The sequence below is a fragment of the Ochotona curzoniae genome, unplaced genomic scaffold (genome assembly GCF_017591425.1).
Source record: "Ochotona curzoniae isolate NIBS_2020 unplaced genomic scaffold, NIBS_Ocur_1.0 contig_3190, whole genome shotgun sequence".
Lineage (NCBI taxonomy): Eukaryota > Metazoa > Chordata > Mammalia > Lagomorpha > Ochotonidae > Ochotona > Ochotona curzoniae.
The window spans coordinates 11,580,229-11,607,334 of record NW_024465751.1 but is presented as its reverse complement, the minus strand read 5'-3'; the positions used below and the strand labels follow the sequence as shown (position 1 = coordinate 11,607,334).

The 27,106-nt window shown below is 41.5% G+C and overlaps 1 protein-coding gene across 2 annotated transcripts in view; it reads right to left on the bottom strand.

Moving 5' to 3' along the window:
* The window catches only part of SNTB1 (syntrophin beta 1), a 229,638-nt gene that overhangs the window by 20,065 nt on the left and 182,467 nt on the right, over positions 1-27,106 (bottom strand). Inside the window, exons 4-5 of one of the 2 annotated variants that reach the window (XM_040979364.1) lie at positions 25,305-25,325; positions 13,279-13,400 (exon numbers count right to left, since the gene is read on the bottom strand). In XM_040979364.1, the coding sequence (XP_040835298.1) occupies positions 13,279-13,400; positions 25,305-25,325 (143 nt within the window). Of the gene's footprint in view, positions 1-13,278; positions 13,419-25,304; positions 25,326-27,106 lie in introns of both variants that reach the window. The other variant, XM_040979363.1, reaches the window with a different exon arrangement.

Genomic DNA, 27,106 nt, shown 5'->3' with positions numbered 1-27,106 from the left:
TGAAGCTATTTAGCACTCTGCCTGACACATGGTGGGTGTTCAATAAACCCGAGTTTTCAAACATTTTTAAAATGAGAGCTTTGATTTTGCAAAGGAAATTGTGCGCGCGCGCACACACACACACACACACACACACACACACACACACACACACACAGATTGATATATTGAAATCAGAGGCTGATGAAAAAGCCCCTTAAAAGATTCTTTCCTAATGACTGTGAGTCCACACTTGGGAACACATCGCTGTAGCCAGATTCTGAGAACTAAGTGCCAAGTAAATGTCAGATACACATTAAGACGTCAGAAGTCATCATTTGGCCATTTGAAAAGGTAGGGCTGAAAACCTGTTGACCAGGGTTTTTCTCATTCTGCCCCTGAAGTTCTTTTTGTTTTACTCCCAAGATTCTTCCCAAAGACCTGCCCTGATCTGCAACCTCAGGGGACACTGAAACAGTTATTATGTGTCTTTGAATTAATTTACATTTTAAGCTCTTTGTGAACCCTTAAAAATATGGCCACCTCACTCTTTGCTGCAGAGACTAAAACTGCAACCACCAAGAAAATAGTGTTTCCTAAGAGATCACTTTTCTGACCCAATCAGAAAAAAAAAATACTGGAGACAGGCTTTTAAGTTGCAATTCAGACACAATTTGAAAAGTCCAAGGACGTGTTTTGTTACCTGGTTACAACATTCAGATATATGCATTCCTGTGGTTGGAAGCAAAGCTGCAAATGCCAGGAGAGTTTCCTAACAGGAATAGGAATGCGTGAAAAACTGCAGAAGGTGGCTCACTACTAAAGCAGGGGGAACGGATGCAGCCATCAGTGTGAGGAAAGCAAGAGAGATAGATCAGGATTCAAACCTGCTACTGAATGTCTGTGAGCCATTAGAAATTCCTTAGACTCTCCATTCCTAAGGTTCCTCATGTCCCATACGGGGATGTTCATCACGTGCTTCCCTATCAGTGTTGTTGTGAAGATCAAATGAGCTAGCATGTGCACATGGCCAGGAACAGCAATTGGGACACAATTTATGGTAGCAGCCATCCTTATCATTAGAATGAAAGTTCAATCAGGGTAGGATTTTATACTTGATTATTCCCGGCTGTCTCCTGAGCACTTGGACTTGGTTCAGGCACATATTGGGACCTCAGTAAGCATTTGTTAGAAGAGTTACCAAATGAAGAACTAGGGAGAGATCTTGCAGTAAAGAATCACATTCCTGTAGATCACTGTGCCTAACCTGGGCCAGCAACAGAGGTCATGGCTTGCACATGGTCATTGTTTCTATGCCCTCACAGGACAGGCTTTAAGAAAAACAGACACACACACACACACACACACACACACGAGACCTGACTCACAGGAATATTTATGTACTCTTTCATTCTGGATAAGTATTAGAGAATGTTGCATAAAATGTTCCATACAAAAAACATTATTATTAATATCCTTAATTAAAACAACAACAGTTGCAGCACACAGATTCAGCCAAATTAGTAAAATTACATATTAGGTAAGTGGGTTGCTAAGCAATCTTACATCCTCATTTTACTTAATTGCTGTAATTAGCATTTCCCAGCAGATGCCAAAATGCAAGCCACAAAAAGTGAAAAAGTAAAAAAAGAAAAAGAGCACTGAAGGGCATAAGGGAGGGAATGAAGGAAAAGAGAGAGGGAGGATGGGTTAGATCCATTGATTGAATAACAGTGATCTCAAATGCTTTCACTCATTGGCCAACCCCAATGGGGAACAATGAGAGGGACAAAGAACTTCTAAGAAGTACTAGACTGGCTAGCAGGAAAGGCTGCCCACGAACCTTCCACCTCAAGGCCAAAACAGCTCATCAATTGCCTCTTTTCCATCTTCTTAGCTTTCATATGATTATGGTGGGTGAAAGTCAGGATAAGTACTATTTCTCAAAAACTTGGCATAATTGAGCAATAGTGACTATAAGCAAATATCAGCCAAATATGGGACAATGGGCAACAAAACAGTGTAAGGTTAATTCTTGATTATTTGATCATACTAATCCAGGTAGAGATGAAAACAGGCCTTCATACTTTTCTTCATGGCCTCATGATCTTTCATGACCAATAACAAACAGTAAGGAATGCAGGCACATACATGTGAAAGGTTGTGTTGAAACATGGTCTGTCTCCACAAGAACTCTTTGCAAGTGGTTCTGCGCACTTCAGCACCTCGAGCTGGAATGCACGGCTCTGTGCAGTATACCGGTTGCACAGGCGCCCACAGTTAGGATCCAAAACTTGAGCCCAGGTCCCTAGGACTCAAGGTATGTGCTCTTCCCATCACTCTGAAAAATGGGGCCAAATTCCCATCATCAACTGGAAGTAGAGAAAAAAAAACCTAAAAGTATAAAATGAGGATCCCAGGCCATCTGTGGGTTCATCGTATCCATGTTCTGCCCTTCCCAAAACATCAACGTGACTTGCTATCCAATGGAAAGTCACATAACATAATATTACAAACTTGAGACATATCTTCTTTGGAGTCAAACATTCTTTATTATTTAGCACTCTTTCAATCTTCTGATTATTTCTTACATATTATCTTAACCCCATCTGTGCCTTAATTAGTTCAGCAGGTGCCACAGCACATACAGAATACATATTACAAAATGATTTTTGAGAGCTTCTCTATGAAAGGTAATAACAATTAAGATCAGTTTTATTTCATGGAGAAAATGAAATCATAAATGAATAACTTGAACCATCAGCTCGCAAAGCGCTCAGCTTTTTGTTTCCCTCCCATTCTGCTTCTTGACTCTACCATCATGCTCCACAACAATGGCGACCACTAACAGGAGCCTGTCAAAACTCTTAAATGGAGCTGAACATTTCTCTCCACTGGGAAGCCATCCATGGGCTTTGAATCTGCAGTGTGTCTCAGCTGTCACTCAGAGCTGGCTTGGTGACGAGGTTAAGGCCTTTTTGTTCCCTCACCTCTAGCTCACACTATTCACTTCCTACAAACAACAGTTCTCAGGCCTCATTTCTTACATCTCAGTGCCTTTAAGACACCAAATCCATGAAAAAAAAAAGCGTTACTTCTAAAGTCAAGTATGTTGTATTATGTATCAGCCGCTCACACGACTTCCAGTCCTTATTTTTAGCAGTTGCTAACATTTATCAATGATGTATTACTTAACATTTACATGCGGCACTCAGTCCTGCCAATCAGCATAAGATACTATGCTCGCTTTACAAGGATGAGGGCATTCAGATTCCAGGAGAATTTTTTTTCTCCCCAAGAGCATATTGCAAGTAACAATCTCATGATTCAGTTTTTGCTAGGTCTGTCTAAATCTAAGGTCTGTGGAACTTGCAGCTTTCCCCACCCCACCTACCCTAAGCAGCTTGTTTTTTTTTTTTTCAATATTTGCTTATTTTTATTTGAATGGAAGCTCTGCAGAGAGAAAGAGAGATGAGAGACAGAGAGAGATCCTCCATCCGCTGCTTCGCTCCACAAATGGCTGCAACAGCCAGAGTTGAGCAGATCCTTAGTGAGGGTCTAGGAGCTTCTTCCACATCTTCCATGTGGGTGCTGATGCTCAAGGATTTCAGCCATGCTCCACTGCTTTCCCTGTCCATAGGCAGGGAGCTGGATCAGAAGTGGAGCAGCTGGGACTAGAACCGAAGCCCATATGGGATGCAGACTAGCATAACATGCCACTGTGCTGTCCCCAGAGGAGCTCAGGTTTACTAGCTGGATGGAAAACAGGCCAGGAGCTAGCAAGACTCCAAGGTATATGGGAACAATGGGAGGGCTGAATGAGAAAAAGCAAATTCTATGCCTGGAAGCTTGGTGTAGTTTCACTGATTAGGCACCTTGTCACTCTAGCGAATGCTTATGGATTTGCTGACATGCTGTTAGAAGGAGGATGCCTCCCAGGCTTAGCATACAAATCACAGGGTGATTATAATTTAATGTTTGACAAATGCAATTGACCAAACTTCCCTGGTGAAAAGCTTCCAAAACTTTCAGAGGCTGGCCTGAGGCAACAACTACTTTTAGCATTTAGAAACAGGTTAGCTCCTTAGGCACCCCAGATCAGTCTGCCTATTTAGTGGGAATGCAGTGCCCTCAGCTCCCAAGCAGTGAGCAAGTCTAGGGCACATTTCTCAGTTCTCACTCAAGGCAGTTCTCACCGTCTCTCAGGCCCCTGCATGAGCAGCCTGCGCTCAGAGCAGCCTCACTTTTTAAATACACTCTAAGTTTCCAAACCTTCTGCCAGCCATTGGGACTGGGTGTGCAGAATTTCTGGGCTAAACTTCTAAAAGTCCAGAAGTATTGTGACCTTAATCCTCCTTCCCTGTAGACTCATCTCACTTGCCAGTTATGATAACAGTGACAAACAAACAAACAAACAAACCAAAAAAAAGCCCAAACCAACACTTCTACTCCATATGGACTATTGTACCTTTTTCTTCTTCTTCTTCTTTTAATGTTCAGCAAGAGCAAATGAATTTTGGCTAAGCAAAAAATGTTTTCCCAAGGACTCATAAAAGGCTGAGGGATGATAATAGCTAAAATTACAGCATGTTTGCAAGCTTCCCGAGTGAGCTGTGATAAATTGCACAGTTGATGCACAGGGGTGCCGTTGGAGTTTGTCAGCAGGAGAGACAAGAGACGGCTGCTCGTAAACTTCACTGCGGGCCGGTCAACACCAAGAACACATCGTGAGCATGTCTGGCGCTGCCGCCCTGAGGCACAGTCAGATTTTCATCTTCCCCCTAACCCCCACAAAACAAACAAACAAAAAACCCCATAAATTAGATGTGCTTGGGTCTCAAAAAAACCCACCCAAATAAGCAAATCAATTAAAAACTATCTGAGGAAGTGCTTTGATTTGGAAGAAATGTGTCATCGGCTTTGTCCCAGCCAGTCTTCTCTTGTGGGAAGAAAGAGACTGTTGGACACTGTGAACAAAGCTTGGCAGCACTGCCACAGGGAAGGGAAGGTGACAGTCACCAAGTCCCAGCACGACCAGGCATCGTTCTAAACAGGGCCCTTGCAGGTCTCAGTGCCAAAAGAACACCCTGCAGGTATCACTGCCATGGACATAACTCCATCTTTCCCCCAGTGTGACCATACTTGGAGGCAGGTAGATAATGCCCTAGGGAAGGTAACTGTGGTCATAGAAGTGGCCCCTGAGCTAAAACAGCAATGTGTTCACGAGACAGCAGACAGCTCACACTTTGTGTGTGTGCACACATGGAAGAGGGTATAGCAGGAAACAGAAAGGGCCCTTACCAGAAACCTAAACGGAATTCATCCTGCTCTTGGACACTCGTCCTATGAAATTAGAGAACAACACATCTCTGTGGCTTAGTTACCCTAGTCAATAGGACAGGTTAAACATCCCAGAACGTCCAAGATGTGAGATGCTCCAAAGGTAGAAAATTGTTGAAGACTGACATGATGCTACAATGGAAAACTGCATACCATAATGTACAAAATCATTTAAAATATTGTGCAAAATTACCTTCAGGCTATGTGTAAAAAGTGTTTATAGGATACAAATGAACTTCATGTTTGGATTAGAGTGCCATTGACAAAATATCTCGTTATGTGCAGACAAATATTCCCAAATTTTAAAAAAAATCTGTAACATTTCTGGCCCTATGTTTTGTGGAAAAGAGATGCTTGTATTTTATGCAAAAAATTAATATAATATTATAATTATCATATTTTAATTTACACAATAACGCTTAAATAAATCCTAGGTTCCTGTTTTGCAGATGAGCCAACTGAGGCCAGAGAGAGTTAACACAGGTATGCAATCACACAGCTCTGGGGTGCAAGGCCTCGCTGCGCCTCTTTGCAGGGACCTGGCACGGGGGAAATGTTCTTAACGCTTCTGAGCCTCAGATCTGAGTCTCCACACTTAGCCAGGCCTCTCAGAGTGAGCAGAACACTTTTAGGAGGACCACTCCACAGTGTGCACCTATGTGGAAATACAATCTAATATTCTATAAATAAGCATACTACTTGGTAATGAAAAATAAAACTGGGTACAGGCACTTAGTGCAGCAGTTGAAGTCATGGCTTGGGATGCCCAACTTCTGATTGACTCCTTGCTGCCCTGCTTTCCGTGCAGTTTCCTGATATCAAGCACCTTAGTAGGTTGCAAACGATGCTTGAGACCCTGGCACCCACACGAACACCCCAAATGATTTCTGGGATCCTAGCTTTCATCTAGCCAGCCCTGGCTATTGTTGGCATTTAGCAAGCAAATGGTTAGCAGATCTCTTTCCTTTCTTGACAAATAAAAAGTAAAAGAAATAAAAAATTAAAAAAATTAAACTAAAAAATAAAATGATATGGTTGGTGTTTAGCTTAATAGTTAAGAATACCCCAGTTCAATACCTGGCTTTAATACCAGGAGTACTGACTCCCGACTCCAGATTCTTGCCAATACAAACCCTGGGGAGGCAGAGGTGATGGCTCAAGGCACCAAGTTCCCGTGATCCATGTGGGAGACCTGGCTTGAGTCTCCAGCCCCTGGCTTCAGCCCGTATCGGGCAGCTGTGGGTGCTTACAGGATGAACCAAAGCACGGGGGCTTGCTCTCTGTCTCTCAAATGACTAAAAAACAAACAAACAAACAAAACCTGAAGGAGCTAACTTATACAAAATACTAGTTATTTAGGGAACATTTGATCTGCCTTCCTTCTCTCTCCAGGAGCATTCTAGGCGCTGGAGCTGGGCCAGCGCATCCTGACCTTTGCACATTTCTGCCTGGACCAGGAGTGTCCTTGTCCCTTCTCCAGCTCCCAAGTCTTGTTTCTGGGGTGAGTTGTTGGTCAGGCTTCAATTCAAACACTCCTTCTACTGTGAGGGCTCCTCAGCCATTCTACAGGAAGGGGTAAACATTTTTTTTCTCCTATTATTTCCTGGAGTTTTCTTGCAAACCCTGCATGTTGGTTCATTTTATCACAGATTGGCACGGCATGCATTGCAAAGACAGATTCACTAGTCTATATGTTTTTCAGACTTTTTTTTTTTTACTTCTTATTCCAATTATAATGCTTGGGACATAGAAGACACAGGATAAACATTGATAGTTGAATGAATGAAAAGCAGTTCATTGATCTAAAAGCCCAGAAATTGTGAAGAGAAAGCTCTAGACTAGGGTCAACTTTTCTTTTGCCTGAGAGTTACTTATAAATTCTCTTATTTCAGCTTGAAATAAGTCCTTTTCAGGAGGTATGTGTTCAGCTGCCATTCATCATAGCTGGAATTCAGTCACTGCACTCCAACCTCTTTGGTTTAGCAGTGAGTCTATCATGTGATCTGAATATCAGAACTCATAAAAGAGACAGTGAGTATAAACCACAGAAAATGATTAGGGCTGACACTGTAGCACAGCAACTTAAGCCGCTGACTGCAGTTCTGGCATTCCACCTGGGAGGAAGTTCAAATCCCAGGTACTCCACTTCTGATCCAACTTCCCACTAACATACTTTGAAAAGCAGCAAAAGTGGTGCAAGAGACAGAACCCCTACACCCATGTGGAAGACCAAATGAAACTCCTAGCTCCAAGCTTCAGCCCGGTCCAGCCGTAGATAGAAGATCTCCCACTCTGCCTTCTCTGTAATTCTGACTTCTGAATAAGTAAGTAAACTTTTTTTTTTTTTAATGAAGAAAATGATGGTGACTTGATGAATCTGAATGGACACCACAGCATCATCTGAATCTTTCTACATTTTAAATATTTATGTTCTCGTTATTGAAATTTTTACAATACTATTTCTATGGTCATTCTGCCAAAGATTTTTGTGCTGTCCTGTTCCCTGATTTAGCCATTCAGCAGCGGTCCAAATTTGGGCACCAGTTCTTGGGGGTTTCCTGACCAGCAGACCCTGAAACTATTGACGTGTGAATTGATGACGTTCTTCATCCACAGAACCACCAGAAACAAACTGGTGAGGGATATTCATTTATTGGGAAGAGTTATAGATTTATATAGAGAAAAAAAGGGCAAGGCAGAAGGGTGAGCCCAACCATACTCCAACCCAACGATGACCTTATTGCTGGCTAGTAGGTGTGCTAGCTCTCTGGACCCTCCAATCACAGATCACATTCTGCATGCAGGGGTGGAAGCTGTGCCTCAGGCCACAGGCAAGAAGGCTGAGATGCACATGTGCACAAAAGCTAACATGTGGGCTGAAAGTTATGCTTCAGGGCATATTCATTACATATGGCTGATGAACCGGATGAAGGCGGCATTTGACTTCTTAAGGTTGCTTATCAGAGAAGTCCGAACACATCTTTTCCAAGGACAGAGAAGAGAGACTGGGGTGCAACCCACCACACTGCATGCCCAGTGAACAGGCATTATTGAGGTCTCGGTTAGCCAAGACCATTGTCTGGGGGTTGCCCCGGGGACACAGTGCGCCATGTGCCTATGGCCTTCCACATGGGGTAAGCAGACAGAGATCCAGGGGCAATTTCCCACATTTCTGAAACTTCCGAAACTTAAATATCTCATCCTTTTGGACTTTATTTTGAAAGTGATATAAACCTGGCTCCTGAAACACTGGTATCAATAATTTCCAAGTTGCTGGTCTCCATTATGTACCACGAGTGGAAGGATTCTGGGAATTTCAGCTCTATTTGCTACGGACATTCTAATCTTGTGTTACCTCTTGCTCTGCTATTAAATCTCATTCTCTTGCCTCTACTGACCTGAGCCTTGACTAATGCCTCTGTGATGCTTCGGTTCTTCCAGAATGGGAGTCAGTCTCACTTCTATGTACCTCTTGCTGAGGACAGATGCCCACAAACATTGAAAATTTGGTGTGTTGCCTGTTGAACAAAACTCAAGGACAAAACTATTTCAGGGTTTGTCCCCTATTGTTCAATAATTCATTCAACCAACAGCCTGATTGCTGGCTCATACCTAAAGAAATAGGGATATGGAAGGAACTAAAACAGCCCTTTGTCATAAAGTATGTACACAAAGAGACGGCAACAGAAGCCAAGTCTGGGAGTTATAGGTTACTTGAAGGAAAAGTTCAAGTTTGATTCACTTTTGCTCTCAGCATAGAGGCCGTCAAACAAGAGGATAAAGACATGATGTGATAAAGACATATTTCATTCTTGGCTGCTGTGAAATAATGCTTCAATAAACTTGAGTGTGCAGACATCTCTTTGATATCATGAATTACATTCTTTTGTATATATGCCCAGAAGTGAGACATGTGGTAGTTGCATTTTTAATTTTCAGACATTTATTAATGTGGCCCTCCATAAGGACCATAGCATTTTATATTTCTAGGGAGAATATAGAAGAATCCTTTCCTTTCTGTCCTTCCCAACACATGATTATTCCTTTTGATAATTATCGGTTAGAGATAAGGTAACGTCTGCTGTTTCTTTGAGTTGCATGCCCTGGATGACCAGTTAAGTTTCTCACTTTTTCATATAACTGTTGGAAAGTTGTATGTCTTCTTCAAGAAATATCTAATTAGGTTATTTGACCATATTTTTAAACAGTGATTTTTTTCTATTATGAAAGGCATCCTTATGTTCATACTTGGACTATTAACCTTTTTATCAGATATGTAGCTTGCAAATATTTTCCTCTCATGCCATATATTGCTTTTTCATTAGCCAGATGTTAACTTTGCTGAGTAGGTTTTCTTTTTTTTTTTTTTTGGCCAATTTATTTGTTTATTTGAATGGCAGAGGTACAGAGAGAGGAAAGTTAGAGAAAGAGAGGTGTTCTACTCACTGGTTTACTCCTCAGATGATTCCAACTGTCACAGCTGGACCAGACTAAAGCCAGAAGCCTTGAGCTTCATTCAGGGTTCCCATGTGGGTGGAAGCATTCTGCTGCTATTTCAGGCACATTAGCAAGAGCCTAGATAGTAAGTGGAGAAGCTAGGACTCCTGGTGCTCATAAGAGTACACATATAGAGATGACTTGTAGCTTTATATAAATCCTATTTGTCTGCTTTTGCTTTTGTTGCTTGTGTAAAAGATATTAATGTCATAAACAATGTTAAGATTTGTCCCTGTGCATTCTTATGTTTGTCCCAGTATGTTCTTGTGTTTATCCCTGTACATTCTTCTGAGAGCTACATGGGTTTTCATTTTGAGTTGATTTTTGTGTAAGGTATACAATTATGATTTTGTGCCTGTGGATATCCATTTTTTTGGTGTTCCTATGCATTGAAGATAATATGCTTTTCCCCACTGTTTATGTTGAAGATTAACTGGCCTTAAACAAATGGGTTTTTCCCCTGGGTTCCTATTCAGGTCTATGGACCTATATTTATGCCAGTATCCTATAATTTTGAATCTTGTAGCTTTAGAATGTGTCTTAAAATCAGTGTTCCTTGACAAGGAGGAAATGATATTTATACATAATAGCGTAATACTCACCATTAAAAAGAAGATCCTACTATTTGTGACAACATAGATGAGCCTAAAGGATATTATACCAAATGAAGTAAGACACAGCAGGACAAATACCACCTGCCTTCACCAACATGACTAGGTTGAAATAGTCAACTCCGTAAAAGTATAAATTGGAATTGTGGTTGCCAGGGCTAGCTGAAAGTTGAAGAGGGGAAGCATTTTCCACTTCACAGGAACTACCACATACGGCACTGCGTATCTCTCCAATTGGTAAGAGAGTAGGTCTTATACGTTGTTATCATAAACAACATAAAGAGCGCAAAAAGATAGTTTTGGAGTCGATCCATAACTTTAGAGTATTAATTGTAGTGTCAGCATCATGAATGTTTACTTATCTACAAACTCATAAAATTGTATACATTAAATATTTATAACTTTTTCCATGAAAATCATACTTCAATGAAGTTTTAAGAAGACTACATTTCACATGAAAAATGAATATGCACTGAGGATCCTAAGAAAGAGACAGGGGCTCCACAGACCTGGAGAACTTGTTGTGGGACTTAATTTCTCTTGAGAAAATCTTAAGAAGCACAGTGGGCCTCCAGCTGCAGTCAACTGCCTAGGCTGACTGCATTTAGGCAAGTGTTACACTGCTGGGAGAACAGCGGCAAATAGCTGGTTGGTATTCTGCATCTGGTTAATGCTGAATTTGTGTTAACTGTACCAGTGAGTAAGCATAGTTACTTTTCTTTTCTTTTTAAGATTTATTTTTATTGGACAGTCTGATATACAGAGAAGAGGAGAGAAAGAGAGGAAGAACTTCTGTCTGCTGATTCACTCCCCAAGTGCCCGCAATGGCTGGAGCTGAGTCAACCTGAAGTCAGGAGCCCAGAGCCTCTTCTGGGTCTCCCTCACAGGTGCAGGGTTCCAAAGCTTTGGGCCATCTTTGACTACTTTCCCAGGCCACAGGCAGGGAGCTGGATGGGAAGTGGGACTGCTGGGATTAGAACCGGCATCTGTATGGGATCCCAGTGCATGTGAGGTGAGGACCTTAACTGTTAGGCTATTACAGCAGGCCCTGTTACCTATTCTGTTATTGTTTTTTAAGATATCTGTGGAAATCAAAGAATACCATGCCATGAGGACATACCATTCTAGCCCCCAGGTAGGGGTGTGGCAGATTTCTGGGGAAGGATATCTGGGGACATATTGGAGTGAGAGCTGCTCAACGCATGATTGACAAGGGAGGGATGGCTTATACAGGCTTCCATGGATTGGATCACTGTACTCGTAGAAAGGCAAGCAAGCTGATAACCAAGGGGTTTAGAGAGGAGACAGGCCAAAGCATCTGTGTATGTGGGAGACCCAGGCTGGGCTAAATAGCATTACCTACTGCCTGCTGGTGCATGCAAAAGGTGGGCATAGGAGAAAGTCTGCTGGGTTAGGTCACAGTACCTTCTGAGTATCAGAGCAGGGGGTAGGCCATATTAGACTGGACCACAGCACCCATTAAGAACATGAGAGAACCAGATCTGGGGACAGATTCTGCAGGAGACTTATGGATTGTCTTTGTGGGACTGCAGCACATGCCAGCTCGTGCAGAGAGATGGGGGTGGTAACAGGCTGAGCCAGGTTAGATCACGAAATTCACTTGACACTTATGGGAGCCTAGACTGGGAGGATGCAAGCCTGGGCCAAGCTGTAGCACCCACAAACATGTGAAAGGTCAGCACTAAGGGTAGATGATGCCAACCGGGGCCACTGTACCCACTGGCACATGTGAGGTTTGGGGCTGGGACTATGCCTTGTAAGGAAACTCAGAAAACTCCTTTATTAAGAGGCAGCTCCTACTGGGTGCACAAAAGCCAGGGCTTGAGGCTGGCCAGGCCAAGCAAGGCTGCAGCACTCAACACTGTGTGGGTCAGGTCTGGTGGCAGGCTGGGCTGGTCCAGGCCATAGCACCCACTGGGCAAGCATGAGAGCCAGGAAAGAGTGTGGGCCACCAGTTGGGCTAAGTTGCAACACCCATTAATGACAGCTGAAACTGTGGATGGGCCATGCCAGGGTGGTTTGAAGCACCAACCAGTATGTACAAGATCTGGGGCTAAGAGTGGGTCTGGTAGGAAACTGTGAACACTCCCCTGCTGGGCTGTAACTCCTACTGGACCATTCTCCTGGCCAAGATTTGCAACATCTTGTGGATGCACTGAGATGGACTTGGTCAGCCAATAGACCTTAAAAAGACCTCAACTTTGATGCAGTGAAGCCAATGACATATCAGAACTGTCAAAACCACTCAAGTAACACTCTTGGAATACTTCCCACATTGTGGTCTCCCAGGTGTAATCAAATGACTGTCCCCCATCCCTGGGTGCTGATGTAGTTGAGCAGCAAGACGTAGCCTCCTTCCCTTACCTCCCTTTAGACAGAGGAGAAAAAAGTTGAGACATTTGTCCTATCCACCTTCTTCTATGCCTTGATACTACCCACCCTAGTGTGAGACCCACATGTGTGTGCATCCCGCTCAACTACATAAACAATGTTAAAAATAAAATAAATCAAAATAAAAAGAGAAGACACTCACAAGTGACATCTTTCATGCCACCAAATGATGACCCTTGCTTGCTGATTCTAGTTGGATTTTAAGACTACTGCTACACAGGCATCACTGAACCTGAATGACACATGGGAGTTTTGCTTTTTTTGTCTCTTTGTTGCCTTATGTTTGACCAGAGAAGTCATTAATAGTCATCTACTTTGCTCAAATATATGGCTGCATATTTGCAAGCTTACAGCAACTGTTGCAACAGTAAGTAGTATAATGTGTTGAACTAATCATAATTGATCAAATAAACCATGGCAAACCTATGGCCATGGTTACCTGGTGGCAAGAAGTGGGTATGAGTGAACGGGGCTGAGCCAGGCTTCCTTCCTCCGTGGCATGTTCTCATAGATGAGAAGGTCCTTCTCAGTCAGCACAACCAGGGCGGCTTTCCACTGTTTCTCACTCTCACCCGGCACCTGAAACGCAAAGCACAGATGTGTTGAGCAACAGTTGGATAAATGCATGATGAGAAAAGAGAAATCGAGTGACCAGCACCATGGCACAATGGGTAAAGCCATTGTCTGTGTTGTCGACATCCCATATGCATGTCAGTTCAATCTCTAACTGTTCCTTTTCCTATCTAACTCCTTGCCAATATACCTGGTAAGGAAGTAGAATGTGGTCCAAGTGTTTTCTGTGTGTCTAAGTGTCTTTTTCTTTTAATACAGGTTTGTTATTTTTGAGAGAGGCAGGTGGAGAAGAACAGAGAGAGACACACAGAGAGAAAAACAGAGAGAGAAGGAGGAGACAGGGGAGAGGGAGAGGGAGAAGTTAGCAATATATTCTCTTATCCAAGGAAGAACTCATTGTACAATGAGTGTATTTATAGTTTAACATACTTCTTCCAACTCCAAACAAAACTTCCCTTTCCAAAACAAAACAAAGTAAAACAAAAATCCTAAACATTCTCTGTCAATTTTAAAGCTACTTATACTAGAGAGTGATTGACTGACTTAGCCCAATAATTATGCATATTAAATATAAAAGTACAACTTTAGTCTGTTGCTCTTATGGAAAAAAATAAGATTTTTTTCCACTGTAAATCCAGCATCTTTACAAGATGACAATGGATTATTAGGGAAGGTAATGTACCAGATCCTACAAGGTGAATAACTCCAGATTCAAGGCATAAAGTGTGTGTGTTTTAGGGGTGGAGGCAGTACAGAATATTTTGGCCTTCTTCTACATTAAACTTAGTAAATTACTTTTCCACCTCATTAAATATGACTGGGGAAAGCACAAATGATCCTCCCCATGTGACTATCTTACTTACCTAGTCAGATTTGATCCATTAACTTGGACTAGAATCACTCACTTCAACATGGCTATCACAAAGAATCATTCTCCTAAAATAATAATAAGTTTTCAAAAAAAAAAATAAAAGAAGAAGAAGAAAGAAAGTCCTCAACAATAAATTCCAACCAGACCTCTCCACTGCTGGAATCATAAGCTCACCTAACATCTGAAGTGGTTCGTGGAGGTTTTAATAATCCCAAGGTCTGAAAACACTTTGGAGTTTACTAAAGGGCCCATGTGGATACATTCAAATGTGCTGTGAGACTATTTGGAGCAAGTGTTTGCCATCATTCTTGGGGGAGATCTGTAACAATGCTTGAGGGTAGATGTCACCCTTGGGGACAATGAATTCTGCCAAGAAAAAATAATTCATGCTTTAAAAGAGGGATTTTTGCAAACATATTTTGTGCTAAACCTCACAATCTACTCTTTGAAGAATTTTCATCAGATGCAATTATACTAACATTTTAATGAAAACTTCCATTACAAATCCAATGTTATTGGTACCTAAAGATAATTCAATGTTGGTGTGACTATTCCTGAGATGTGTCTTAACTTTATGACTCATAGGAAAACTTATGCATCTGCCCCAGCTTCTCCTGAATGCTACAGTCATCAGGAGCTTAAGAACTGATCCTGTTTTTTTAATGAAGAAGGTAAAGGAAAGGTTAAATAGTCCTAAAACTTTGTTTCTGGATTTTTTTCTGAAGCACACCTTTGGTAATTTGCAGCCTGTCCCCAGGTTCAATTCCACAGAAAATGGAAAAGAATTTAAGAGCTGGTGGTAGGAAGTTAGTGGCAGGAATCACAGGAAGTGGAGTTGTTGAGTTCTCTAATTGAGACAGATCTCAGAAATCAGGTAATTCAGTTGCTTTCCATCTCTTTACACCACTGAACTTTCTGTTCAGATTTAGTTAAAACTCATAGGACAATATGTACAAATGGAATTTACATGGATTTGCACACTAGTTGGGTCTCTGGCTTTATTTGTTTATCCTACCACAAGGCACACTTCTGAGTGTGGATGTTGGCAATCCTTACAACAGAGTACAAAGAATATTGATCTCCTTTCTATGATAGTGGGAGTCTACAGATTACTTCCCAAGACACAGTTTTAGAAGAACTCTTCAATCTCATTTTTGTAGATATTTTCTAAGAGCAATACTGTTGCCTCTGGGGAGCAGCGAGTGAAACAATACTCTTATGGGGGCTTACAAAATTGTCTTACATGTAGTGAACAAGACAGCCTTGAAAATTCGCTTTTGTCACATTACATTAACTTGAGGCCAGTGAGTATCCAGTTAAAGGGTCTCACAGAACTTGAGCAAGAATTACTTGTCTTTGCTTGATCTAAATTTCTTCATCTGCAAGATGTTCAGGTGTTCCTAAACAGCTAATGGCCTCTCCAACTTTATAATATAATCCTTTCTTTAGGTTTAAAATGCTTGATTCTAGGTTGAGATTGCATTGGCCACAAGGACATTTACTCTGTTGTTTTTTTTTTTTTTTTTTTTCCAATGGACTCTGCTCACAGTGGGGAAAAAAAAACACCTGGCTAGGGTTCTCCTGCTCTCCCTTTGAGCCAGCTCACTCTTCCCAACATATTCATTTTCTATATTGCCTTGGCCATGAGTGGCAAAGACAGCTCGTAGTTTGGAGGTGAAAAACATCTGCTCCAAAATTCCACTTTGCTAAATTATTTCATTGCTGTGGGTACTTGTTCTCTGGTGTGTAATGTGTTGTGGATGGGCTCCCAGACTTAGTTTGTGATCAAAGAGACAGAGACAATTTATCTAAGGTACTTCTCACATGGTAAAAGATAAATCTTAAAGTGCCTTCATCGCTTACTTTCAGCTCCTCTGTTCTCATAAGTACTACTCAGGTAGGCAGGGGAGACGTCAATGACAGAGACCAAAAGTTTACCAAGGAGGGTTGCTTGCAACTTTTGTGTTGGAGATCATGGTTATCTCAACACCTGTTATGTCATGTTGCTAGATATTTATTTTAAAAAGAAGAAGCTATCAATATATCAGTATAATAAAAGTTAGCATTTATCAGCTTCCAAACACTTCACATGCATGAGATATTCCTTGTGTCAACTCTCAGAGAAGCAGATAAATATCAAGGCTACCTAAATAAATGAAGAATAGTGTTTAAATACAGTCATGGAGCACAGAGAAAATGCCAAGTAAGGTCTCTCAAAACTCTCATTTCTTTTAGGCCATAGGCGACATTATCACTTAGGCTGCAAATATTTAATATTAAGAGTAATATTAAATGTATTCTAAAAGATTGTGTTTAGACTGTTACGTTAATAAACTTGACAATTCATGAAACCAACAAATTCTTTGAGAAATACAAATTACTCATCTCCTCTAAAGAAATGCAATGTTTAGTTATAAACTTTCCTACAAAGAACACTCAAGGGTCAATATGGTCACTAAGGAATTCTATCCAATATTTGAAGAAGAAATAGTATTAGTTTTCTAGAATTCTTTCAGAAAAGTGAAGGGCAGATAATATTTCTATCTTATTCTAGAGGCCATGTTATAGTGATAATGAAATGAGAGAAAGATAATGCAAGAATATAAATCTATAGATCATTAACCCTCATAATCATACATTTAAACTTTCTATTTAGTATTTTAGCTAATTAAACAATATTTCAGCAACAGTGCTGCTTAGGCTAGCCTTATTAGAGTGCCTGATTCAGGCTCTGGCTACTAGTGATCTAACTTCCTGCTGAATAAAGCATGTGTACCCAGGGAGGTGCAGACAACAGCTCAAAGTGTGTGAGTTCCCTCTACCCATGTAGGAGATCCAGAATGAATTCTGGACTCCTGGTTTCAACCTGGCCCAGCTGTGGCTATTTCAGGTAGGGGAGTGAACCAGCACATAGAAAATTTCTATGTCCATATCTGTGTCTCTTTCTCTGCTTTTCAAATAAAATTTTAAAAAAGGAATTAAAAAACTATTTAAAAAATCAATGGGGTGGGCCCGGCGCAGTGGCGCAAGTGGTTAAAGGTCCTCGCCTTGCACTGGGATCCCATATGGGCACCGGTTCTAATCCCGGCAGCCCCGCTTCCCTTCCAGCTCCCTGCCCGTGGCCCAGGAAGGCAGTTGAGGACGGCCCAAAGCTTTGGGACCCTGCACCCGCGTGGGAGACCCGGAAGAGGCTCCTGGCTTCGGATCGGCATAGTATCGGCCGTTGCACTCACTTGGGGAGTGAATCATCGGATGGAAGATCTTCCTCTCTGTCTCTCCTCTCTGTATATCCGCCTTTCCAATAAAAAAATAATAAAAATAAACCTTTAAAAAAAAAAATCAATGGGGGCCCAGCGCGGTGGCGCAGTGGTTAAGGTCCTTGCCTTGCACACCCAGGATCCCATGTGGGTGCCGGCTCTATCCCGGCAGCCCCGCTTCCCTTCCAGCTCCCTGCCTGTGGCCCGGGAAGGCAGTTGAGGACAGCCCAAAGCTTTGGGACCCTGCACCCGCGTGGGAGACCCGGAAGAGGCTCCTGGCTTCGGATCGACATAGCATTGGCCGTTGCGCTCACTTGGGGAGTGAATCATTGGACGGAAGATCTTCCTCTCTGTCTCTCCTCTCTGTATATCTGCCTTTCCAGTAAAAAAAAATAATAAAAAAAAAATCAATGGTTCACCATACTAAAAAAATAAATAAAAATCTGATACCCACTCTTGATAAAAAACTCAAAAATAACAAAAAGTTAAAAATTTAAAAAAAACCTCCTCAGTATTTAGGAGTAGATGGAATTGTCTTATTCAGATAAAAGGTATCTGTGAAAATTCTGCAGCTGGCATTATACTGTCTGATGAACATCAGAAAAAAGACTGGTATACCCACCTGCCCCATTCCCATTCCATGTGTTCTAGCCAGTGCAATCAGAAAAAGACAGGTAGGCAGACCAGGAAAAGAGTAAACAAAAGGAAGGAACAAAATAGATTCATACGTAATATGCAACCAACTTGGAACAAACATATAACGAAACTTCTGAGGATAAATGTTCATTTTTAAATGATGTTGCTGAAAATACTAAGTACTCTAATGAGAAAAATTTAACTTCAATCTTCATTTTGTACCATATCTAAATATTAACCCAATATGGATCACATATCAAACTGTATGTATTAATGAAGTCTTAGTTACCTCAGTTAAAACACTTGTATATGGGTCCTTGCACTTATCTGGGTGACCCAGAAAAGGCTTCTGACTCCAAGCTTTGGTTGTGCACAGCTCCAGCCCTCAAAAGCGTCAAAGACTGAAAGAACAGATGGAGGATCTCTCTCTGTCTCTCTCTCTGTCTCTCTCTGTCTCTCTGTAACTGTGCCTATCAAATAAATACATTTTTAACAAAAACATAAGAAAATAATTCAGCAAATCAGGCAAAACCTTGCCTAATATCACCAAAAAAGATATACGTAGGTATCAAGCACATAAAAATGTAACATTATTAGTCATGAGAAAAATGTAATTTTTTTTTACCCCATGATATCATTACACTTTTGTTAGATTGGTTGAAGCAAAGCAGCCAATGCCAAGTGTTAGTGGGTATGTAGAGCGACTGAAACCCCAAACCCTGTTAGTTTGAATGAATAATTCAACAATTTTGGAAAATGGTGTTATTTGGTTCAGCCAGTTGACTCCCAGGTAAAAGCCTTTCAAATGAAAATATATGGCTATATACAGAATTGATAGGAATATTATTAGCTCTATTTGTAATATTAATAACTTGAATAAAACCTAAATGTTGCCTGTAAGTGAATGCAACAACAAATTATGTGTAACTGTATAATGATATAATACTTTTATAAAAAGAGGTTGAAATATTGGCATACGCAATATTAATGAATCTCAAAATAATAAATAATTTGGAACAATGAAAAAGGCAGGAAAGTAAGTATATATCATGTAATTACAATTACATAAAATTCTAGAAAATGCTAACTGATCCATTGTGACAGAAAACAGAACCATGGTTGCCTGGGAGAGAAAGAAGAAAGAAATAGTAATTAAAAAAAGAAGCCTCCAAAATGGTAATATGTCATAATAGCTTTTGGGGGGAGGCAGAGGGAGATATAAGAATTTTTTCCGAAGGGTGGAATTTTAGGTAATTTTTATTTTACTTTCATGTTAAACTATGAATAAAATTGACCTGTGTAATTTTAAATGCTGTAATAAAGAATTTTTAAAGAAACATAGTTTCTTCTGAGGTAAGCAAGAAGGGAGGTTAGTGGATGAAAAGGGCCAGATAGTTCACAGTTTAAACCAGAGCAGTCAGAAAACCATCAAAAATCCTAGATTCTGGAGGATCCTGTCTTTGGAATTTCCTAGTGATGGGTTAGAAACAGAAAATTAACCCTAAGGTGTGGGAGGGGTGGGGGGAATCCCCAGCGCCTATGGAGCTGTACTACATAATACAATGTAAGCAACAATAATAATAAAAAAAAAAAAAAAGAAAATTGCTAGCACGCACTCTAGTTTCAGTCAATTTTGTTTTCTCCCTTTGAGTACTTCCAGGCCCAGTGAACTCCCAGGCCCCGTGTCTTGCTTCCAGGTGTGCAGAAGTCAGATGCTAACGCACTCGGATGCTAACTAACAGAGAACTTTGATGACTTTATTCAAAGTAATGCCTTGTTCTCCTGGCTGTCATACTGAAGCCAACCAAAGGGCAGCTCGCGCGTGTGCAGGGAGCTAAGTGCACAGCGGGGTTTGAATTTTCACCGATGTTGAGGGGAAAGTTCACAGGGTGAAAGCCTGGTCTCCATCATGGCACAGGGGCATGTTAACCACGTGAACCTGACCTTCCAGTGGCATAGCCTCATTTACCCACTGCTAATAAAATGGCACTTCAGCATGACAGCATCCTACAGCTCATGGCACTGATTTCTAGGACTTATCTTGCTTTGAAAAAGACTGGGTTCTGTTTGGATTACTCCGATGAGTCCAGGACAAACACAATCATGTTGGACTAGTACATTGTAAGAGCCCTGCCTCTTTTAAGTTTATAGTGGTTGTCCATCCTAGGCCTCCCCTCCGTTTGCAAAGCACTAACACAAGTGAAGGGAGTGATCCTCACCTCTCTCTTTACAGCCCTTATTCATCTCAGCTTAATTAGCTTTCCTCCTAAAAAGAGGAGTTTATTAGTCTGATTGTTTAGTCGTAGGGACTGTCATTGGGCCTGCTGTAATAGCGGGTATTGTCATGTCCATCAACAGCGACCATCTGTGGTCATTACCTTATTGCTCCAAGTCCTTTTATTTGCATGGTGTGTATACTAGAACGATCCAAAGGTGTCCACAACCCTAGCTTTTTCTGTAGACTCAAGCAACTATGCAGGGCATAAAAGCCACACTGCTTTGCCTATAATCAATATAAACTGGCATTTGTCATAGCGTGTCATTCAAAATCATTAGACATTTGCTCTGCTGCTGAGGAATGTGCTTTGCTCTCATTTCCCGTCAGCCCATCACACACTTTGGCTTTCAGTTAGTGACATCAGAAACAAGAAAGGATGGGTCAATGCATTGCTTAAGCCCTACTCTTCATTCTTGGAGACATCTGGCCAAGAATTGGACTGCAAACTGGACTGTGCTGTACGACCTGCTTCTCATCTCTACTGTGAATAAACTTTATTGATGCATTAGTTTTAACTGCTTGGAAGCTGGTTCTTTCTTTCCCTTGTCTGGGAAGCCCTGGTTTCCTGATCACTAAACAATTATCAGGGTCCTGGATGCAGACTGGAGACCCTCGTCCTACCTGTGACCTTCAACTCCTAGAAGCCCATTTCCCAGTAGGCAATTCAGGAGTGAAAGGCGATTCCATCATGCAACCTCAGTGCCTTGACTCGACTGAGAGCATCCTGTCTCTCCCCTAGCACATGGCCACTTCCTTTCCACAGCTTCCAAAGCACTTTTTCAAAGGAAGACCTGTTGTTCGTCTGAAAATGAATTGCTCTCAGTGCTTAATGATGGTGTGTTCCCCGAAATCTGTAAACTTCCCTTTAATCATGTTTACTTGTTTGCCCAGCTCATCCTTTTCTGAAGAAAATCTCATAGTAAATTTCAAGTCCATGACCTTCCTGAAGTACGCAGTATTATAATCAAGGAAACTACTTGGCGTTTGCTATTTCCTGGAGTATCTGAAAAAGCAGTGGTAAGTTAGAAAGAGGCAGTTAGGAAAGAAAATTTAGAGAAAATAGAACATATTTCATTGCAACTAATTTAAATCTGTTGATTTAAAAATCTATGTGGCAGGGAAAGAATCATCTGTATCAAGGAAGGCTGTGGCTAGGAGAATAAATGTACATGAGAGCCTACTCTGTGACCAGCTGGTTAGGGGTTAAATTATGCTTCACGAAGTGCCCATGTCAAACCTAACCCCAGTACCTGAGAATACGACCTTATTTGCAAATGGGGCCTCTACAGATGTAATTAGGTTAGGAAGTAGTCATACTGGAACAGGAAGGCTCCCTGTTCCCATACAGATAGTGTGACAGACAAGTTCATAGGGAGGAGGCCTTGGGAACATAGAAGCTTCTGGGCTATGTCTGTATAAGTCACACAGTATTAAAGACTGCAAGTCATCTGGTGATGGCCAGAAGACAGAGAGGGCCTATGGAATAGACCTTGTTGACAGCCTCAGGAGGCATCAGCCCAGGTAACACCTTGATCTGTGGACTCCCAACCTCCAGACTATGGAACAATGAGTGTCTAGTGTTTACGCCATCCAAGGGTTGGCACTGGGTTACTGAAGCCCTTGCTTGGGAATACAAGTATCAGGCATTATTTTAGAAATTTGTTTAAAAATTAGAGTAGCATGGCCCAGCGCGGTGGCACAGTGGTTAAGGTCCTCGCCTTGCATGCCCGGGATCCCATACGGGCGCCAGTTCTAATCCCGGCAGTCCTGCTTCCCTTCCAGCTCCCTGCCTGTGGCCCGGGAAAGCAGTCAAGGACGGCCCAAAGCTTTGGGACCCTGCACCCGCATGGGAGACCCGGAAGAGTCTCCTGGCTTCAGATTGGTATAGCATTGGCTGTTGCACTCACTTGGGGAGTGAATCATCAGACGGAAGATCTTCCTCTCTCTCTCTTCTCTCTGTATATCTGCCTTTCCAATAAAAATAAAATAAATCTTTAAAAAAAAATTAGAGTGGCAGAAAGAGAGAGAATGAGAGAATGAGAGAGGACTTCTTTCTGCTGGTTCACTCCCCAAATGGCCACAACAACCAGAGGTGGACCAGCCCAAGGCGAGAGCTTTTCTGGGACTCTCACTAGGTATAGTCTTCTGACTTCCCAAGCACATTAGCAAGGGGCTGGATTGGAAGTGGAGCAGCTGGGACTCAAGCTGCCATAACTGCAGGTAGAGACGTAACCTACGCTGCCACAATCTTGGCGCTGATGGCATTTATCATTATCCCCACTTGCAGAAGAAACTGTGCTTATAAATTGGTCAAGGTTTAATGGGTCATGGGTAGAGCTATAAAACCACTTCCTTCTTAACTTCAAAATCGGTGCTATTACCAGAACAGAAAATTGCCCCTGCCCACCACACAGAAAGGAAAGGGGAATTTTGTAGGAAAATGAGGGCAAAGGGATGGGAAGGCAGCTGGAAGTTCCCGTGAACTCTCTCCTGCTGGCTGGGGTGCAGGGGTGCCAATCAGTGCAACTACCCTCTCAGAACCTCTCCATTCCTCTCTTTCCTACTTCCTGGTATAAAGGACTTTGCTCTGGTAAGACACCAAGAGCTTCACACCAGCTCCTAAACTCTCCTCTTAATAATCCAAGTTCTTTATTCCCCAAGCCTTACATTTGATTAAAGTAATTCAAGACCAAGGTGTAAATGACTCATAACCTTTAATTTGTTATTCTGCTCAGGGCTTCTTCTATTTATAACACGTAGCTGGGACAAAATTAGTCTCTTCTCTTTCCTCTTCATTGCACAATTGAAGGACCAGTAAATGAAACATAGCTTGCTCCCTGAATGAGGTGAAACATTCCATTATACTATCAATTTAATTTGCATGTTTTTGTTATTTTAGCAAATTCTTCTTTATTGACAGTGATCACCCCAGTGCAAATGTTTGTATTCTCAAACATGAAGTCCAACTTAATGGGCTATGAAATTTTTAATCAAATATATCATATGTTTGGCATCATATAACAGATAAATACAATAGGTAGTGAAATAACATTTGAGTATTTCAAACTGCTTAACTTTCTAGATATTTGCACTATTAGGATGTTAAGAGATACTCAGCCTTTCAAGCAGATGACTTGGAAAAGACTGGATACAAAATACCTGGTTTCATCAATGTTCCAGTAGCTAGAATCTTCTAGACAAGAAGTTACAAAGTATAGGAGACTTAGTATAAGAAGAAAAGCAATCTACATCCTATGTACAGGGTAGCTACAGTTCAAGAGTAACCTAGCATTACCAGGAATGATTGAGGGCATATCACTCTCAAATATTTCAGTACTTCAAGAAAAGTGAGAAATATGGAATATCTTGGTGAACTCTATTTTTAAAATTTGGTATATTACATTTCCATTTGGACTGTAAGAAATAATCAAAGTGGTAGTGTTTATTACCTTCATGACTTTCGGCCTCAAAGAGTGCACTTAAAGCTGTGTGTAGCTTGAGGTCACAAGTTCTAAAGTCAAGGCGGTGTCAGGCTTGGTTCCTCCTAGACGCCGGGAGAGCCCGTTCCCAGAGTTACCTACAGCCCCAGGTTCTTGACTTTGCCTCACATAACTTTTCCTCCCCATATCTGTCACCAAGTCACCTCCTCTTGAATCTGACCCTTCCAACTTCCTCCTAGAAAGATCCTTGTGAGGACTTTGCATCTACTTGTGTAATAATGCCTAATCCTTTACTTTTTGAGGGGCCGCACAATATAGTGATGAATTTATTCAGCTCTCCAATCACTACTGTTAAGGTTAATTTCATGTGCCAATTTCAGTAAGCAATGTCAGAGAGCTGGTGAAACACCTCTTCTGGTTGGGTGTGCAAAGCTGACTCTACTCTCCAATGGGAAAGGCATCACCCATTTCCTTGAGACCGCAGACAACAAAGGGCATGGAAGAGTGAGTCATTCTCAGTCTCGCTCTTCCCCCACATCCCTCCCTCTCTCACCTTGAGCCAAGACAGCTAACCTTTCCTGTCCTTAAACACTGGAGCTCCTACTTGCTAGTCTTAAGGCTTTGGGTCTCTCGGGTTTGTATCAGTGGTGATAGGCATCAGAAGTGTGACTGATTTACAACACTGGCTTTTTTAGTGTCCAGTTTGCCATGAATGGTTGGAGTGTTTGGACTATAGGGCCTTGTGAGCCAATTACCATGATAAATGTCCTTTATTTTTCTATGTGTGTCCTGTTGATTCTGTATCTAACTTGAACTTGTACAGCTCCAAAGGCATGTACAAATTCAGCCTACAGGAGTTCAACTAATCTCCAGTGTTCTTCAAATGTTTGACATTTCTCTGACATGTCAACGTGACCTGAGATGTGAGAGTGGACCATTAACTATTGTATGAGTAGTTTCTGTCCACAAAATGGCTTTGTGGTGCTTGTTGTTATTCATCCTGGGCTAACTGGTGACGGTCATGAGGGAATATCATCTCTTTTTAAATAAGAAATAGGTACCAAATAAGATTCGGACTTCTAATATAAATGATACAAGAAGAGGGAAAGATGTGATTAAAAAAACTGAACTTCTATGGGAGAAAATTTTATGAGTTATCTACAAGAAAGAACTGTCAGCAAAATTCCAGATTTCCATAATAACCCTCTAATTCTAACAAGCTCTTCCCATTCCTCAACCCTTTACAAATTCCAGCCAACTCTGGAAAAATCACCCAGTGGAAATCCTCATTTGGAATTTCTACCTTCCACATGTCATGGTTGCTACTTTACATCTGTATCCTTGGTAACTCATAAAGGTCAGGGTACAGCAGGTGTTCTGCAGATGTCAGCTGAATGACTGAACTCACACTGAACCACCTATTTCTTGGGCCTGGCACACTGTACACTGCATGAAGAATGCAGAGACCGCAATCCATGAGCTCCGTCATGCCACTCTTCACCCAGTCCCATCTCTCTTCACTGCATAGGAACTGTCCAGACTTAGCTCCCAGAAATGGGTGAAAGGCTGCTTCCCGTCTGTGATGCTCACAGATAATTAAATTAGACTCCTTATGAGGTGGGCAAAGTTATTTCACACTTTCATTAACTCCAAAAGGCTATTCCAATTACAGTCTGTGTTTGCTAAACAAGTTATCTTGGATTTACAGCCTTTACTTACTTCCTTCACACCCAGAAACATGTCCTTTGGAGGGATGCTGACAGAGAATAGAAATTCATATATTTTTAAAAAGCTGGTTGTTGAAAGGCAAATGACATTATTATTAACTTCAGAAATAGCAAGCTTTTTTTTTTTTGGTTGGGAGCTGAAATCTATGTTTCTATAGTCTCTGTTTTGTTTTCAGAGGATATCTGGCAGGTGTATCTGTGGGTTTCCTTATCTACTTCTTCATTTTATTTATTCTTCAAAAGAGAAAGCCACAAGTTATTTGAAAGGAGAAAATATTAGAATGTAGAGAGTATTGGCCTTCAGCACCACATCATCTAGAGTTGTGATCTGGCTCTGTCGTTATTCGGTTATGTCAGGCAGCATCATACTATTTGCTGCGTAAAGGTAACTTGGCCATTATTTTGGCTGGATCTTTCAAAGTCTTAACACTAAACAACCAAACAAGAATTGAATGTTTAGGAAATCCTAAAACTGTATTGCCAAGGACAGCCAAATTTCCAAGTATGCTTATTCTACTTAGTTTAAACTTCATAGAATTTGACACAATTGGAAATAACCTTTTCTTCCTCAGGCTGCCTGGCACAAGAGAGCTGATTTGGTATTAAGAACATAAATCTGTTCTGCCATTTATGGTTTGCAACTCAGTTCTGGTGTCTTCCCTGTGACCATGGACTCGTTACTTACTGTCCATTGCTTCCATTTCCATGTCTGTTAAATGGGCGTAATCAAGGTCCCCTTTGCAGAGGGCTAGGAGTAGAATGCCATTAGACAGACATAGAAGGGCCAAACATCAGAGCGGACAAGAAGATGTTCTTTCAAAATCAGTGTTTCTCAAAATTTCAACTGTAAATCTCCTACATCAGCTGGGCTGCTTGTTCCAAAGTTACAATGTGTCTACCCCTCCTAGGATGTGACTGCTCAAAAGCGCTGAGAATGTTTTCCAGAAATTACACCGAGAGTGAGGGCTGCCAACACGCCCTTTGCATCCGCTGGGGAACAGTCAAGATAAGTGTCAAGAACAGTCACTCTCACCATTGTGTTTACAGCACCTAGTTTTCACCTGTGATTTACAAAATCCAGTCTCCATGAGTTGCTTGCCCTCAGTACCACTGGATATCCGTTAAAGAACAGATTCCTGAAGGAGGAGCATTGTGCTGGAGTGGGTTATGTCCATTCTTGGGATGGCAGCAGACCACATCCGAGTGCTACTTTGAGTCCTTTCTACCCTCATTCTGATCCAACTTCCTGCTAGCACATCCAAGGAATGGCTGGATTGCTTAGGCCCCTGTCACCTATGTGGGAGACCTGGAGGGAGTTTCAGATTCCTGGTTTTAGCTGGGTTCAGTTGTGGCTGTTGCACACTTTGTGACGTGAACTAGCAGACAGAAGATCTCTAACTGTCTCTCTCAAATACATGAAATAAAATAAAAACAAACTAACAAACTGACCCTTGATATTTAGGCAGAGATTGCATCTATTTTTCA